The 16,769-nt window shown below is 41.8% G+C and overlaps 1 protein-coding gene across 3 annotated transcripts in view; it reads right to left on the bottom strand.

The window, feature by feature from the left end:
- The window catches only part of LRRCC1 (leucine rich repeat and coiled-coil centrosomal protein 1), a 37,369-nt gene extending 28,416 nt beyond the window's left edge, over window positions 1-8,953 (bottom strand). The window contains exons 1-6 of one of the 3 annotated variants that reach the window (XM_055431889.2): window positions 8,708-8,953; window positions 6,247-6,452; window positions 5,902-5,967; window positions 3,219-3,386; window positions 1,139-1,314; window positions 839-1,045 (exon numbers count right to left, since the gene is read on the bottom strand). In XM_055431889.2, the coding sequence (XP_055287864.2) occupies window positions 839-1,045; window positions 1,139-1,314; window positions 3,219-3,386; window positions 5,902-5,967; window positions 6,247-6,452; window positions 8,708-8,796 (912 nt within the window). In that variant the 5' untranslated portion in view covers window positions 8,797-8,953. Of the gene's footprint in view, window positions 1-838; window positions 1,046-1,138; window positions 1,315-3,218; window positions 3,387-5,901; window positions 5,968-6,242; window positions 6,453-8,408 lie in introns of all 3 variants that reach the window. The other 2 variants (XM_055431888.2, XM_055431890.2) reach the window with 2 other exon arrangements.
- Between the last annotated feature and the right edge of the window lie 7,816 nt (window positions 8,954-16,769).

Here is a 16,769-nt window from a genome sequence, read left to right as displayed (position 1 = left end):
TGTCATCAGAATGAAATGAGCAGGATGGCCCAAGAGAAGCTGAAAAGCTCACGTGGAATGAGGATGTTAGGCTTAAATCTAAGCTCTGACACTGGCAGAAGAGCTGGCCGTCAGAAGAGACAGAAGACGTGCTCTGAGGAGACAAAGGTCCCCCCAGCTTGGTGGGGCGTTATCAATGACGCCAAAGAATGCGTCCGCCAGCACTCCCGTCCCGGCTCTCCTCCGATCTACCTCTGTGGCCCAAGCTGAAACCTCCAGGGATTTCTGGCGCATGGGATCCTGACAGTCTTATGCACGTACTCACCTAAGATAGATCTCATATCTAATAAGCATTTCTAGTGTTAAAGATAATAGTTCAGAATTATTACAAGCCAGTGAACCATAATCATTCCACAAGCATTTTCTATTATCCACTCCCAGGAACTGAAGCAGGAATTTTAACTTGCCACTTAGCTAAAAGTTCTAGAAGTGGTTTTGACTATAAAACTGAAGAGAAAGCAGAGGTCAAAAGTCGCTCAGACATCCTCTGTGTTAGTAAGCACTGAATCCAAAGAGTTCTGTTTATTTGAAATAAAAGATAGATGGGTGGAACTAATGTGAAGCACGGCAGAACACCCAATGAATTACACAAGATCGAAGAAGATCATTGACGAAAATGAGTGAAAAGTGTGTTACCACCACTACTAACAACAGAATCCTATTTCAAAGAAAAAACACACACCAATGCAATAAATACAGTTGTTTCTTGTTGGTCAGCTTGTATGCAATTTTATTGCCCATTTTCTTAATTTTTTTCTTCAACAAACACACTACTTAGAAAAGCAGGAAAAATACTTACTTCACTGAGAAGCTGTAAAATTTGGTCATCTAATTTCTGCAGTTTCATCTCATTCTGAAGATCATTTTCATGATTCACTTTCTCTGGCTCGGAAGAGGGACACACAGACATGAGCGATGCCAAACCGGTGTCTGTCGGTATGCTTGCAAACTGATCCAAGGGCGCTGCGTCGCCAATGGGGGGTGCCACTGGCATCCCGTCAGTGATCTGGGACACAGAGGCAAACCAGAACCCGTTACACTTCCATTTATTAAAATCTGAAAACAGCTTTTCCATTAGAAAAACAAAACGGTACTATACCTCATCTTCACTTATATTTAGGGGAGAGTCAGAAGAAACTAAATTATCCAAAAGACCTTCAAAGCACTGGAGGTGCGATGAGTTTATTTCTGCCATGTCTATTGGCTCACCAAATATGTTTTTACAATCTAGGATTCTGAGCTGCGGCAAAGTCTGGAGCATAACTGCTCTGTATCCTTGGAAACAAATCATTCAAATGAAAACTCAAGCATTAAAAAAAAAAGGTTAATTACGTTTAGAATAAAGTAAACTTATCAGCTACCACATGTATCACCTGAACGATAAAATTAGTCTTGGAATACAACTAGCAAAAACTACTCAATTCTTCTCCAGTGTGCAGTCATTAAATACAGAACAAACAAAACACCATGCCCAAATCCCTCCCAAACAATCCTCTTGATGAAATCAGAAAGTTAATATCATTTCTGCATTGTTCATAAAACTGCCTTAAAGGTATAAATGCACGAAACCAGTAGCAATGTACTCTAGACAGGCCAAACGTACCTCTTGCTTATCTATAAAACAACTAGTACAGATGTAAATCAGGATAAGAATAACAGAGATCAAAATTTTGCTAGTGAGGCTATAAGTATTAACCAGCTTAAACATTTCCACCTTCTCCTCTTACATTACATATAACTAGGATTAAAATAGGCAATCTATCGAGTATTTAAGAATATGATCATCTTCCTTAAGTACAATTAAATAGGAGAAATCTGGCAAATGACCATTAATTTGGTTTTTAGACTAACAAAAATGCTTTAATTAATTTTGCTCAACTGCAAGTAAAGTGGTTGGAAAAAACTCCAAAAGAAAGAAGTCTAGCACATTAACATTAGAAATTTTAAGGAAAGAAAAGTAATTCCCGTAATAAATAACTCTGGGGAGTGGGTAACTGTGTTCAGAGAAATACCTCGCCTAGGAAAGAAAGTGAAAAATGAGGGTTCAAAGTATTGGAACTAGAGGCTCTTGAGATGAGATTATTAGAAAAAATAAATCCAGCTTGTGGGTTAGTAAAGGAAAATAAATTGTCTTAAGGATAAGGTTTTTCCCTAAGAAAAGGGTTTCCCTCCCAAACAGAAATCTGTTCTGATTTTCAGGGAGATTCTATTATTACGTGGGCTTAGGAAAACAGGTGATCTCAAACCTAACATATTCTTCTGCCAAGAGAAACTATCAAAACAGGTTTCCATTCTGGGAAAAGCCTTCTTATAACTGCATAGTAATGAGACTAGAGCCTCTTCAGCCAACTTCTATACAAAAAGAGAATGTATGTTCATATTCTACATTTGAATCTTATTGTTAGGTTAAGCAATTTGAGATAAATGAGTTCTAGAAATGGCAGTCTGGTCTGCTTTATCTTCACGGATCTCGATTTTGAATTAGATCAAACGGCATTTCAGTAGCATCTTCTATACATCATACTAAGTTTAAGCTTTCTTCTTAAAAAAATAATTTACTCATTAATCATTTAAGACAGTCACATGGTATAAAACTCAGAAGACAGTAAAAAGTTTTTCTAACATTTCCTGATTTTCAGCTGCCCTTTTCACATTTCCTGATCCCTACCCACCAAATACTGAAGCTAATTATTATTATCAGTATTTTGTGAATCCTTCTAGCTATTTTATATGCATACTCAGCAAACACAAACAGTTATCCTTTGCATACAAACAGTAGCCTATTATACACACTGCTTTGCAACTTGCTTGCTTTTCCTTCTCTAACAGTGGTATATCTTGGAGATAACTACTTATCAATAGCTATAGAGATTCTATATTCTTTTTTATGGTTGCTTAGTATTATACTACAAAAATATATCATAAACACAATTTAATTTTGAAGCATCATTTATTAAATATAAAACTGTCTAAATACAATTACTTATCTTTTCAGCTTGTATCCCTCTTTTAACAATAACTCAGTGTTAATAAAATAATTTATTTGTAATTATATTCTTCCAAGAATATTAAGCCACAAAGTTTAAGGCAAATTCAAGGAGGTCATAAATAGTAGTTGCAGAAAATAAAGAAGCTTTTAATATCATTGTTATAAAAAGTATTAAGTGAATCATTCATACCTGGTAAATGACAGACAGGATTATCCTCTCCATTTTTTTCCAAAATAAGATTAGTCAAGAAGTGCAATCCTACTGTACACTGCAGCAGGTGATGGATGCTATCGATACAGTTGCTATGCAGGTCAATGTATCTAAGTTTATGTTTAATTCCATGAAGAGGCATCAAACCTGCAATACAAACAACGCTCTTGTAACATCACAGCAGTCATTTTTCAAACAGCTAATTAAAAATAACTTTCATATTCGCTTTATTTAAGAGGCAAAGGATCTGCATTAAGAAGACTCTGCTGCAAAGAGCTAGCCAATGAATAGGGTATCAGCAAAGTGAGCTGTTGTTCTGAAGAAACAAAGGTTTGGCATCTCTTGAGGCCAGAGCCCGGGGTACCTAGGCTCTGGCCCTCTTCCAACAACAACAAAAAGGCCTCCCCAAACCCATGCACTCTTATGAGAATAAGAATAAGGCAATGGCTTCCAAGTTCTCAACCAACACACCTTTTAAAATTATCAGACATAAGCCAATCCTCCAATTTTATTGGGTTGAGTATAAAATAAACACCAATAGCACCCCTTTGATTTAGTACCAGCATTTCTCACATAAGCTCATCTAGAGAAAGGTGACGTCAGAAACTAGGTTCATAGTAGAGGCGACCCCCTGGCCGGCCTGACTTCAGCCACAGCTGCAACGCACAGGGGTCAGAGTTTCACTCAAAACGGAGTGTGCTGAGTAAAGCCTAACCCAGAAGTGTGAGGCAGCCAAAACACCTCCAGGAGCACCCCTCAACAAGAGGAGAATCACCCGCGGCGGCAAGCCCTCGCTTCCCTTCTTTTGGAAGGGCCATTCTTTCAAAAGGACCTCTCTACTCTGCTCCACTGAAGGTCTTAGTTTTTGAATTTTACCTGGTCTAGCACTCTCCATTCATAAATACACAAACTTCTAGTTATTTGAAAACATTAACACAAATAGGAAGAAAAAATATAAAAATTAATATAAAATCTGCCCCTGGAAAAGACTCTGATGCTGGGAGGGGTTGGGGGAAGGAGGAGAAGGGGACGACAGAGAATGAGATGGCTGGATGGCATCACCGACTCTGTGGACATGAGTTTGAGTGAACTCCGGGAGTTGGTGATGGACAGGGAGGCCTGGCGTGCTGTGATTCATGGGGTCGCAAAGAGTCGGAGACGACTGAGCGACTGAACTGAACATAATAATAAAAGGATAAGTACACAATATAATACCATGCTTAATTGCTCAGTCGTGTCCAACTCTCTGTGACCCCATGGACTGTAGCCTGCCAGGCTCCTCTGTCCATGGGATTCTCCAGGCAAGAATCCTGGAGTGGGTTGCCACGCCCTCCTTCAGGGGATCTTCCCAACCCAGGGATGGAACCAAGATCTCCCGCATTGCAGGGGATTCTGGAAGCCCATTATACTACTATACTAACACCATTGATAATAATGTAAGAGTACTCACCTTTCTTTTTTTTCTTCCATTTCTTCAACCTGACTGGAATACTCTTTTCTCCTCAATGATCTTTCTTTCTTGCTAACTTCTACTTATCTTTTTTACAGAGCTGCCTCTTTTATTTTCTTCAAAGGCTTTATCACTAACTTCTGTTCATGTCACACCCTCTTCTTTGACCACTCACTACAAGATCAGATTTCCTGTCATGTATTCTTAGGTGTACTCAACATTTCTTCTTAATTTACTATCACATTTCAGAATTCCAGCTCCCTATTACCCGTTCTTTCTCTTAAGTTGCAACTTCACATCCCTTTTATGTTTCAGTTTTAAAGTGCCCCTGGGGGCTCATTCCTAGTCTTCCTTCTCTAACCATAGACTCTCAGAATCTCCCAGAGTCATGGCAACAAACACCACTGAAGTGCCAAATCTACAACACCCACCGTGATGCCCTACCCCCAAACTAAAGATCACACACACACCCCAGTGAGGTTCTCAAATTTAAGACAGAATTCTTAATTCTTACCCCTGCACACACACACACATATATACCTCATGAGGTTCTCAAATTTGAGAGTCCACAATTCTTATCCCTTCTCCAATCTTTCCCATGTCAGGAAATAGCACAATCATCCACTCATTATTACAAAGAAAACTCTTAAAACACTTTTTGATTCCTTTTCCCTTCACCTCATCATCTCAATCTATCAGCAAATTCTATGAACTCCACATGCAAAACCTATGTATTTACTCCTCTACACTATTTCCACACTAGTCCAAGGCCCTGACATCTCACACCCAGACCACGGAAAGAGCTTTCTAACTGGCCACTGGAACATCTGTCTATTAGTTGCCATACCAGACAGCACACACACAGAGTATTCTCATCACTATAAAAAGTTCTATTGGAACTATTCCTCTCTATATATTGATAACAGATTACTCATCAATTCTTTAAGATTAAAAGTACATCCCTTCCAAAGTACGTCTATCCTAACCAAATTTTTCCTGTAACTTGTTACTCTAGTTTTTATTCCTGATTTTTTATTCAGCTATAGGTTCAGCTCCAGCAAAAAAAAAAAAAAAATATGACTGAGAAACACTCTCTCAGTGAGATTTTAAGTCAAAAACTAGATTATTCAGTTCTACAACATGCAGCGCTTTATCACTCATTACATGTGGCCAATACTCAGCTTTATAGAAAACAGAAGCTTATCTACTTACCACTAAGATCATTTATGTGGTTGTAAGATAAATTCAGTCTAGTCAGATTACTTAGTGCTTCAAGACCTAAAATAAAATAAAGTTATTGTAAGATTCAAATAATCAACTAATTAGAGTTATATACTATTACAATACTATTTCAGATTGCTTTGAAGCACATCTACAGTCTGATAACAATGAAATAAATTTTACTGGCATTTTGCAAAATAATTTTTTTTTAAATTGGTAACTTTTTTAGAAAAAAAAAAACTTTTTATATAATGACTTTTAGAGTCAACTTTGAAAAATTTATGAATGTTTATCATCTCCCTTACACAAAGCAATACATGAAAAGCACTTACAAACCTTCTATTCTTGTGATCAAATTGCAGGACAAATTTAAAGTGCATAGTTTTGTCAGTGTGTTTAGTCCTTCAATTTGACTTATTTGATTAGATGACAGATCTAAATGTTGTAAATTCCAAACGTGATCAATGGATGTGATCTTTGAGATGTTATTGCAATGAAGATTGATGGCATGAAGAGCTGAATCTAAAGATAACTCTGATATGCTACAAAGGAAAATATATATTATTAAAAACAAGTAAAAAATGTTCTTAAAAATCATGACTAACAAACTAAAATTAACCAAAGAGCATGTAGATAGTATGCAGGTACTCTATTCATTCTATAAAAAAATTCTTCCTACTTATAGTAGCTTTGAAATGTCTCATAATGTGTTGTGCAATGTTTCTTACAACCAGCCAGCATTTGGTACCATTTATATAAATAAGTAACTCAAGAAAGGAAAGGGATGCTGGGCATTTCTAGGTGTTATATGCAAACAGTCATCAGTATAAAGCAAAACCAATATTTATAAAAGTTCAAATCTGCACTTTTTTTGCTATGTTATTTGAGTAAATGAATCAGTCTCTCTAAGCCTGTTTCCCTCTGCTCATTTAATCCTCACAACTCCAAACACTAGGTATTTTAAGGATACGATTTACAGAGAGTAGGTCCAAGTTCTTGTGCAAATCACCTAATTGAGCCAGGATAAATATGGATCTGACACTTGAGTTCACAATCTTACTCTCATCACAGTCTGCAATGTCTGTTTAACCCAGAATGTACGTGATTTCAAAATAAACCACTAGCTATTGCCATTTGTAGCGAAAAAGTCCCCGTCCTCCATTGATGAAACTTGGACTGCATCTCCTCTAGATGGAACTCATCTTTTCATTCTCTGAACTGCTATTTTAAACTAGAGTCTCTTCTGAAGACAGGAGTTCCAGGAATATAAGCTACAATGCACATAATTCAGATATGCTGGAACTGGGACACATAAAATCAGGGGCATCTCTTTCATTGTTTTGTAGCAGCTACAGTAAAGCTGTAGGAAATCTCACAGCAGAAAAATGAGTTAGCAGTCAAGGAGTAAAAAAGGAAAACAAGGAATACAGGTTTGCTTCCAAATTAGTATTAAGAATCTCAAATTTAAAATTGAAACATAAAGTTTGAATATGTTGTAAGATCATTCAGTTTATGCTTTAGTCTTCAGACTGAAGCTCGTAAGAACTTCAGTTCTTGGCAGAAAAAGATTATGCGTTTCTAAATTTCATACTAGCACTCTCTGAATGTGACTATTTCTAATATTGTCCAATTATCTAGCTTCTGTCATTTACTGGGGCTTCTCTGGTGGTTCAGACGGTAAAAGAATCTGCCTGCAATCCAGGAGACCCAGAATGAGCTATTATTTAGTGCCAGACCTTATGCTAGTTAACACATGCTCTTAATGATAGCCATTTATTTTCTGAAACATTGTTTCTGGAAATTAATGTTGTTCAGATATTGTAGTATAGTTATCTGTCTGAAAAAGCAGACCATGAAATCAGACAGAAATGATCTGGAATTCAAACTTACTCCACCAGCTGCATGAAGCTGGGCAAGTTATAAAGATCTTCTAAGTCTCAGATATGTCCCCTGTAAACTTACTACCTTGCACAATTCTGAGGATTGATGATAATACAGTCACACACATAGATGGCATTCAACGTCGCAGCTATTATTAAATATAAATGTAAATATTCCTTTGAAAAAAAACACCTTCGTGAAATTTTCTGGCAAATTTTAGATCGAGATCCAGAACAAGCTGCTTTGATTATCAGCAGGGTGTGCACAGAGCGCAGGCAACAAAGAAACCATGTATGTGGAAAGGCAAACACAAGCCCACTGCGGCACAGAACTGCCTGCCTGGGGCTTTAGTGTGCCCAATCACAGGGTGTCAAGTGGAGAAAGGGAGAGGGGTGAGACTGAAAAAAAGCACACAGGGCCAATCAGCAACGCAGAACCACGAGCCTAGTACCGTGCACACATCCGGGCTGCATGGAAGTAGGAAACGGTAAACTAAACAGGCTGAGCATTTTCAAAAAGCGTGAACAACACACGTATCACAGCGCTCTGCAAAGGAGAATTCAGGATGGGGGCAAAGAGAACCAAGGCAAAACCAACGGAGAGCCGCCAAGGCTTACTTCACAGCTGCCAGTTTCCGTCACAGGGAAGGAGCAGAGAGGACAGACCCCGAGAGGCCCAGGAGCGGCGGGGCGTCGCGAACGAACAGCAGCGGTGAAGGACCGGCCCAGCCCGGCGGGGCGCGGGCGGCCCCGGGAGCGGAGGCCGGGCGGCCCCCGGACGCGGGCCTGGCCCCCCGGCGGCGCGGCTGCGACGCCGGACGGCCCGGGAGGAGCCGCGCCGCGCCTCCGCTCTCCCCGGGGCCCACGCCCCGGCCCGGGCTGCGCGGGCCGCTCCCGCCGGCGGCCGCGCCCGTTACCTCCGCAGGCCTCTGTCCATGAAGCACACGTCCCCGCAGCTGCTGTCGCCGTCCTCATTCCCGACTTCCGCCTCCCCCGGCGCCGCCATGGCTCCGCAGCGGGGAGCGGGGCCGTAACCGGCGCCAGCGCAGGGCCGGAGCGCCCGGAACACGCCTCCCGCGTTGGCGGAAGCCCGGCCCGGCGGGGCGGGGCGAACCCGCTCCAACCGACGGACGGCGCTTTCCCGCCCGGACGGCGTCGCGAAGCCGGAAGCGGAGAGTCTCCACGGACGACGTCCTTCCGGTTTACGGCGTCTGTGGCGAACGCTCGGGGCGTGCCGTAAAGCGAGACGTCCTGCGGGCTGGTGGGTGTTTGCGGAATGAATGGGTCTTTCCTGTGTGGCTCTTCTGTATGGTTTTTGCATTGTGGACGAATGGCTTCTGAAGGCGATTTCACAGCAGTTTGTTCCTGCAGATGTACAGGCGTTCAGTTCAGTTCAGCCCCTCAGTCGCGTCCGACTCTTTGCGACCCTATTGACTGCAGCATGCCAGGCCTCCCTGTCCATCACCAACTCCCCGAGTTTACCCAGACTCATGTTCATCGAGTCGGTGATGCCATCCAGCCATCTCGTCCTCTGTCGTCTTCTTCTCCTCACGCCTTCAATCTTTCCCAGCATCAGGGTCTTTTCCAATGAGTCAGTTCTTTGGCCAAAGCATAGGCTTCCATATCTACAAGTTGTCCCCCCCGGGGCTATTGGCTGTCCTGTTAATTCCACAGACATTTGTGTGATGCCTTACTTGTGCCAGGGACTTCACCTTGTGATAAGGAGTAAGATGAAGCCCATCTTCGTTCCTGGAAGCATTCATAGTTCAGTAGAGGAAATGAAGAACCAATGTGCAGCAATGCTGTTTCTTGGAATAGCACAATAGCATTTACGGCCAACTGCATAGTTCCTGTGGGTGGTGGGGAAATTTTCTAAAATGAGGTCATCAATAGATGCCCGAGCTGGATCTTACTAGGTAACAGTGTGTTCTGTACAGAATGTCATTCCAGGTAAGCAAACAGGACCCAGATAAGGTCAAAGAACACGCCTGGTTAGATTATTCTGTGTGGCATGGGAAAAATTTTATTGTGTTGTGTTCAGTCATTCAGTCATGTCTCTTTGTGACCCCATGGACTGTAGCCCTCCAGGCTCCTCTGTCCATGGGATTCTCAGGCAAACATATTGGAGTGTATTGCCATGGCCTCCTCCAGGGGATCTTCCCAACCCGGGGATTAAACTAGCATCTCATGTCTCCTACACTGACAGGCAGATTCTTTACCATTGTGCCACCTGGGAAGCCCTACACAACCATAGTATGGCTAAAATAACCATGAAATTCAGTTCGGTTCACTTCAGTTGATCTGTGTGCCTAGCTGCTTCAGTTTTGTCCAACTCTGGGACCCCATGGACTGTAGCCCACCAGGTTCCTCTGTCCATGGGATTCTTTAGGCAAGAATACTGGAGTGGGGTGTCATTCCCTTTTCCAAGGGATCTTTCCAACCCAGGGATTGAACTGGCATCTCTTGCATCTTCTACCTTGGCAGGTGGGTTCTTTACCACCGTGCCACCTGGTAAGGCCCCTGGGAATATCTTTAAATGGAGACAAAAGTTATAGCTCAACCCTGGACCTGCCATAGTCCTGAACTAAAGTCTTCAGTGGTTCCTCATTAGTGAAGAAATTTTCACATATTAAGTCATGCAGAAGTCATTCTGGCTTTTATATGATTTGTCTTTATGCTAACTAGAACTTCTATGTTATGTCAAACATGCAGTGTACATCTGCGTTCACCATTAAATGAGAGAGTGCATTTAAAAATAAAAATGGATTAACTTATTCAGGCATTCAAAATGGAGCTGAGTGGCCATTGTGGATGTGATTTCAAACACATTCCTGCGTCTTTGAGAATTTGAATTTTCTATGCTCTGTCAAACTCTAGGACACCACCAGCTGTTTTCAAAACAGTATCTGCTAGCAGCCACCAGCTGCAACATTATGATCACAAATCTCTCCTTGTAACTATGCAACCATTTCAGATCCCAGCCAATCCTTGTTTAATAAACATCCACACTTCTTGCCAGCACCAATCCTAATTCTGGACAAGCAATTTATATAATTTTGCTGTTTTTGCCTATATAGACTTTCCCCATTTTGCAGCCCGCAGAACATTATTTAAGTGCTTCTTGAATCTGTGCCTACTGAGCTATAATCGTTAGTTTGGTTGGAATAAAGCTCTTTCCTATTCTTATTATAGATGGTTTATTGATTATCAGTGTCAACATTGACCATCTAAATAAAGGCCTAACTTTCTAATCTAAAATGGAAAATATTTGCAGATTTAACTGTCATTAGTCACATGCTGTATAGGTGTACCTAATATATTCTAAAGCTTGTGGCCACAATTCACCGTTTCTTACAGCTACACACTTTACCATGTGTGTGCAGCTCCTTTTAACAAAAGGGGGAGGTATGAACTCTTTACTAGCTCCTTGATTCTGGGTTTATATGTGACTTTTTGTTTTGGCCAGTAGAATTCATTGAAATTGTAGTACTGGGCCTCAAGAAGTCTTGGATGCTTCTGCTCTGTCTCTTGCAAGACTGCCTGAGCTGCTATTTGAGCAAGCTGCATGAAGCAGAAATAAGTCACCGCAGCTAAGGACAGACTGATGCACGTATGAGCCTGGAAGCACTTAGTTGATCAAGTGCAAATTGACAAATAACGGAAACAGAAACAAAATTAACAGTTTTGTTTTAGGTCAGTAAATTATGGAGGAGATAGGATTAGATGACAGGTGGGCTTCCCTGGTGGCTCAGAGGTTAAAGCATCTGCCTCCAATGCGGGAGACCCGGGTTCGATCCCTGGGTCGGGAAGATCCCCTGGAGAAGGAAACGGTAACCCACTCCAGTATTCTTGCCTGGAGAATCCCATGGACGGAGAAGCCTGGTAGGCTACAGTCCACGGGGTCGCAAAGAGTCGGACATGACTGAGCAACAGAACAGAAGTCACTTATACGATAACTGAATGTTAATTAAAATAGAGTTTTTTTTCAATTAGGATAAGTATTATAGTCTAACCTTAAACAAACAACTGATACAAGAAATAAATCATTTTAAAATGATTTTAGATGTACCAGATCTTTCCTCCAAAATTAAGTGCATTATAATTCATTAAATTAATTAATCAAGATATTTATTATAGTTCAGTTCAGTTCAGTCGCTCAGTCGTGTCCGACTCTTTGCGACCCCATGAATCACAGCACGCAATAAGTCAAGTTTAAAACTTGTAGATTGTATCTGAATTGCTTCAGCACTGAAAGATTGATTTTTTTTCAGAATGATAATTTGGGGAATTATATTTCTATTATTTGCCTGTTAAAATCACTAATGCTTAGAAACCTGAAGCTTTGCTTCTAATTCTCTATCTGCAAAAAAGAATTGTTAAAGTAGTTTCTATAGGAGATCTCAGTACTAAAATTAAAAATATATATATCATGCTAAATAATCTGTAATCAACCCTTTTCAGCAATGACACTGTAATTTTATTTTATATTTTACATTGAAAACAATTCCTTGTAGAGGAAGTTTATTTCCGTGTTTATTTTTGGCTCCGCTGGGTCTCAGCTGCTGTGCGTGGGCTTCCTCTAGCCGCGGCGAGCCCGGCCGCTCTTGGTTTCACACGGGCTTGTCCTTGCGCTGGTTTCTCTTGTTGTGGAGCACGGGCTTCCGTAGTTGCAGCTCACAGGCTCAATAGTTGTGGGTTGTGAGCTCAGTAGTTGCAGCTTGCCGGCTCTAAAGCCCTGCTCGGTGGTTGTGGCACTTGGCTGTAAGTGCTCCATGGCTTGTCGGATCCTCCGGGACCAGGGACTGCATCCACATTCGCTCACTGGCAGTCCAATTCCCGTCCACTGTACCACCAGGAAGTCCCTATATTTTACATTTTTGAATTGCACTTCAGTCTGCCTTTGACTTGCTTTACATATCTATGAAGTATTTGTGGTTGCAAAATGGGCAATATATTTGGAAGCAGTCTTATCAATGTGTGATCAAGCATGAGATAGGCAGTCAGGCAGATGAGCTGGTATTGCTGGGAAGGTAGAGATAATAGTATCTATTCTGCAAATGGTAAGTTATGTAGAAAGGCTGGTGTGTGGTGAGGATGTGTCTGTGTGTGTGTGTGTATGTGTGTGCATGCAACAGAAGGCAAGAGATGAGGACAGAAAGGTAGAAAGTTAGGCTTATCAGATCTTGGAGAACCTTCCAGGGTCAACTTAGGAGCTGATGTTTGGTCTGAAGAAAGGTGATGATGAGGTGATGCTGTGCTGCTCGCAGCTGTGAGAGTGAAGCTGGGAGAAGATGCAGCAGAGTGAGAAGGCGGAATATTTAAGCAGGAGGGTGACAGGGTTAGAGCTGTGTTTTATAATACGTATACAAGCCGAGTGGAGGCTGCACTGCAGGGGAAATCGTGCTGGCGGGTGCATACGTTAAGATGCAGTTGCGTAAGCGAGGTGAGAAAAATGGAAACCTGGATGCAGGCACTGGGGGTGGGACTGACGGTGAAGAAAAGTACCCAAGATGTTGCGAGCTTTGTTGACTGATTTGGGTGCGGGGTGTAAGACAACTATAGTTGTTGACTTTTTCTTCATCTTGATACTTTTTAAATATCCTCTTGTATTTTTACCCATACCTATGCGACCAATGGACATGAGTTTGAGTTGGTGATGGACAGGGAGGCCTGGCGTGCTGTGATTCATGGGGTTGCAGAGAGTCGGACACGACTGAGCGACTGAACTGAACTGACCTGATGAGACCAAAATGTAATGGTGGTGTGACACATCCTGTAATTTACATTTGTCCTTTTCTGTTAGACTCTACTGGCACTTTTATGACCATTTTTTCAGACAAGATACAAAACCATTTTTCCTTTTAACCACATAAAATGTGTACAAGCTTTTTGCAAAATAAAACCCAAAGCTTTTAAAACTTTGATGACGTGATACTTTCAGATCCCAGGACAGAACATCAGGTCAATGACATGGGCGCAGGTCAGTCTCCTCTGTAACTTGTGGCCTTGAAAAAATCTGCGTCACTCATGAATTCTCGTCATACTGAGTCGTGTGATCACCCCCTCCAAATACTGCACAGAGCATGCCGTAGCACCCTGGCCTTCGATGGAGTGCTAGAGGGGCTGCCTTGGGCTTTCTTTGTGGGGCGGGGAGCTAAGAACTAAAGAAAAGAGACCAGAGGCTTGTTGTGTACCCAGGTGCAATTCCGCTAGGTTGGGAGAAAGCCCGGGCTTGAGGCTTCTCTCAGGACAGTTAGGAGGACTGTGGAGCTGCCTTCTCATCCTGGCTGTTGGTTCATACAGAGGCCGTACACCAGAGGGAGTAAGAGACTGTGGTCTCCTGAAGAAAGAGACCCAGAGACAAGGAAAACTGCCGGAAAGCTCCTCAAAACAGAGTGGGTGTATTTGTTTGTTTGAAGATAAAATGGAGAAACTGATGGACTAACAGAAAAAAAGAGGGAAGACTCATTAAGCCAAAAATGAGCAAACTATATCCTACATTAGTTGATGAAGAAGAAACCTTGGTTATCTTAAGGAAGCCGAGGCTTGTTTAGTAGATTCAGTGTTTTTTTCATAATTAAAATTTTAGTAAGTGAAGAGTAGACAATGGTATAGATAACTAAACAGCATTTTCTAAACACCTATAGCAAATAGCATGCTTGATATGAAACATTAGAAATATTTTCCTTAAAGTCATGAGCAAATTCAGGATTCCTGTTTTTCTTCTGAAATGAACTGATGCTGTAAGAAAAAAATGTTATAAGAATTTAAAAATAAGAGATAAACTTCTTTTATTTGCATAAGATATAATTTTCTTGGATTTTCTAAATCAACATAGCAACTAAAATTGTAAGCTGTGAAATAAGTCTAACGAGAAGTATGCAAAGGTTTGTGTAGGAAACTGAAGCTTAGAGAAAAGCTTCTCCCTGCTCCCTCAGAAATTTTAATCAAGAGAAACCTTTCATCATTACTATTAAGGTGCCAATTTTCCCTAAATACACTTCAAATAAAATTCCATTATGAGAGTCCCAGCTGAATCTTTTATGGAACTTGACAAAATTACTCTAAAATGCATATGGTTTCAACTAAACAGCCTCTAGATGAAAGTGGAAGAGGGGAGTGGAAAAAAACTGGCTTAAAACTTAACATTCAGAAAACTAAGACCATTGCATCTGGTCCCATCACTTCATGGCAAATAGAAGGGGAAACAGTGGAAACACTGTCAGACTGCTTTTTGGGGGGACTCCAAAATCACTGCAGATGGTGCCTGCAGCCGTGAAATGAAAAGACGCTCCTTAGAAGAAACACTGTGACCAACCTAAACAGCATAGTAAAAAGCAGAGACATTACTTTGCTGACGAAGGTCCGTCTAGTCAAAGTTACGGTTTTTCCAGTAGTCATGAGCTGGACCATAAAGAAACCTGAGCACTGAAGAATTGATGCTTTTGAACTGTGGTGTTGGAGAAGACTCTTGAGAGTCCCTTGTACCGCAAGGAGATCCAACCAGTCCGTTCTAAGGGAGATCGATCCTGGGTGTTCATTGGAAGGACTGATGCTGAAGCTGAAACTGCAATACTTTGGCCACCTGATATGAAGAGCTGACTCATTAGAAAAGACCCTGATGTTGGGAAAGATTGAAGGCAGGAGGAGAAGGGGACGACAGAGGATGAAATGGTTGGATGGCATCACCGACTCAATTGGCAGGAGTTTGAGTAAACTCTGGGAGTTGGTGATGGACAGGGAGACCTGGCATGCTGCAGTCCATGGGGTCACAAAGAGTCGGACACGACTGAGTGACTGAACTGAACTGAACTGATATGGTTTCAAAAATTAATTTTGAAGCTAAAAGAAATTTCATATTGAAAATGAGCAGGCAAAGAATCTGCTTGCAATACAGGAGACACAGGAGATGTGGGTTCGATCCCTGGTTTGGGAAGATCCCCTGGAGAAGGAAATGGCAACCCACCCCAGTATTCTTGCCTGGGAAATCCCATGGACAGAGGAGCCTGGCGGGCTACAGTCCAAAGGGTCTCAAAGAGCTGGACAGAAGTGAGCAACAGAGCACACACACTTAACATTTTAATTCAAAAACTTTTAATGGTAATCTCTTCAAGTTCTTAATGGTGACCATCAATGAGAAACCTTGCTCACATGAGGAAACAATAAAAGAGCTTTATAAAATTATTGTTTTCTCCATCTTCTGTTGCTGTACATTTCACCGTTTCCCTACCTGTGCTCCATGGACACCTAGAGCCCGTCGCAGACACTGGAGTATAATGGCAGATGGTAATAAGGTTTGAGCAGCCATTCTTAAGGGCTAACCACAAGTTTGATCCAGTGACCAAGGAAAGTAACAGAGGATCCAAAAGATCTTTTGAGGGAATAATACTGTGTTCTACTTCTAGGGCAAGTCATCCCCAGCTCTGCGTGGCTGAGAGAGGAGATCAAAGTCACACTACACAAGCTGCCCAGATACTCAGGGAGACAGCTACCTTCACTAAGATTTTTTTTCTTTCAATTTGGGAAACTTGGATTTAATGCAGTTTACTTCCCTGGTGGCTCAGACAGTAAAGCATCTGCCTATAATGTGGGAGACCCACGTTCAATCCCTGGGTTGGGAAGATCTCCTGGAGAAGGAAATGGCAACCCACTTGTGTTCTTGCCTGGAAAATCCTATGTATGGAGAAGCCTGGTAGGCTACAGTCCATGGGGTCTCAAAGAGTCGGACACGACTAAGCGACTTCATTTTCACTTTTCACCTATAACAAAAGGGCATTTTATGTTCCTATAGGAACAGAGGGCTCCCCAGGTGGTTCAGTGGGTAAAGAATCCGCCTGCAATGCAGGAGATGCGAGTTCAATCCTGGATTGGGAAGGTCCCCTGGAGGAGGGCATGGCAACACACTCCAGTATTCTTGCCTGAAGAATCCCCATGGACAGAGGAGCCTGGTGGGCTACAGTCCAAAGCGTTGCAAAGAGA

The sequence above is a fragment of the Moschus berezovskii genome, chromosome 16 (assembly GCF_049115385.1).
Source record: "Moschus berezovskii isolate FMDL1 chromosome 16, NW_MosBer_1.0, whole genome shotgun sequence".
In the NCBI taxonomy this organism is placed as follows: Eukaryota; Metazoa; Chordata; class Mammalia; order Artiodactyla; family Moschidae; genus Moschus; species Moschus berezovskii.
The sequence above is the reverse complement of the archived record's forward strand: the minus strand, read 5'-3'. Positions and strand labels throughout refer to the sequence as shown.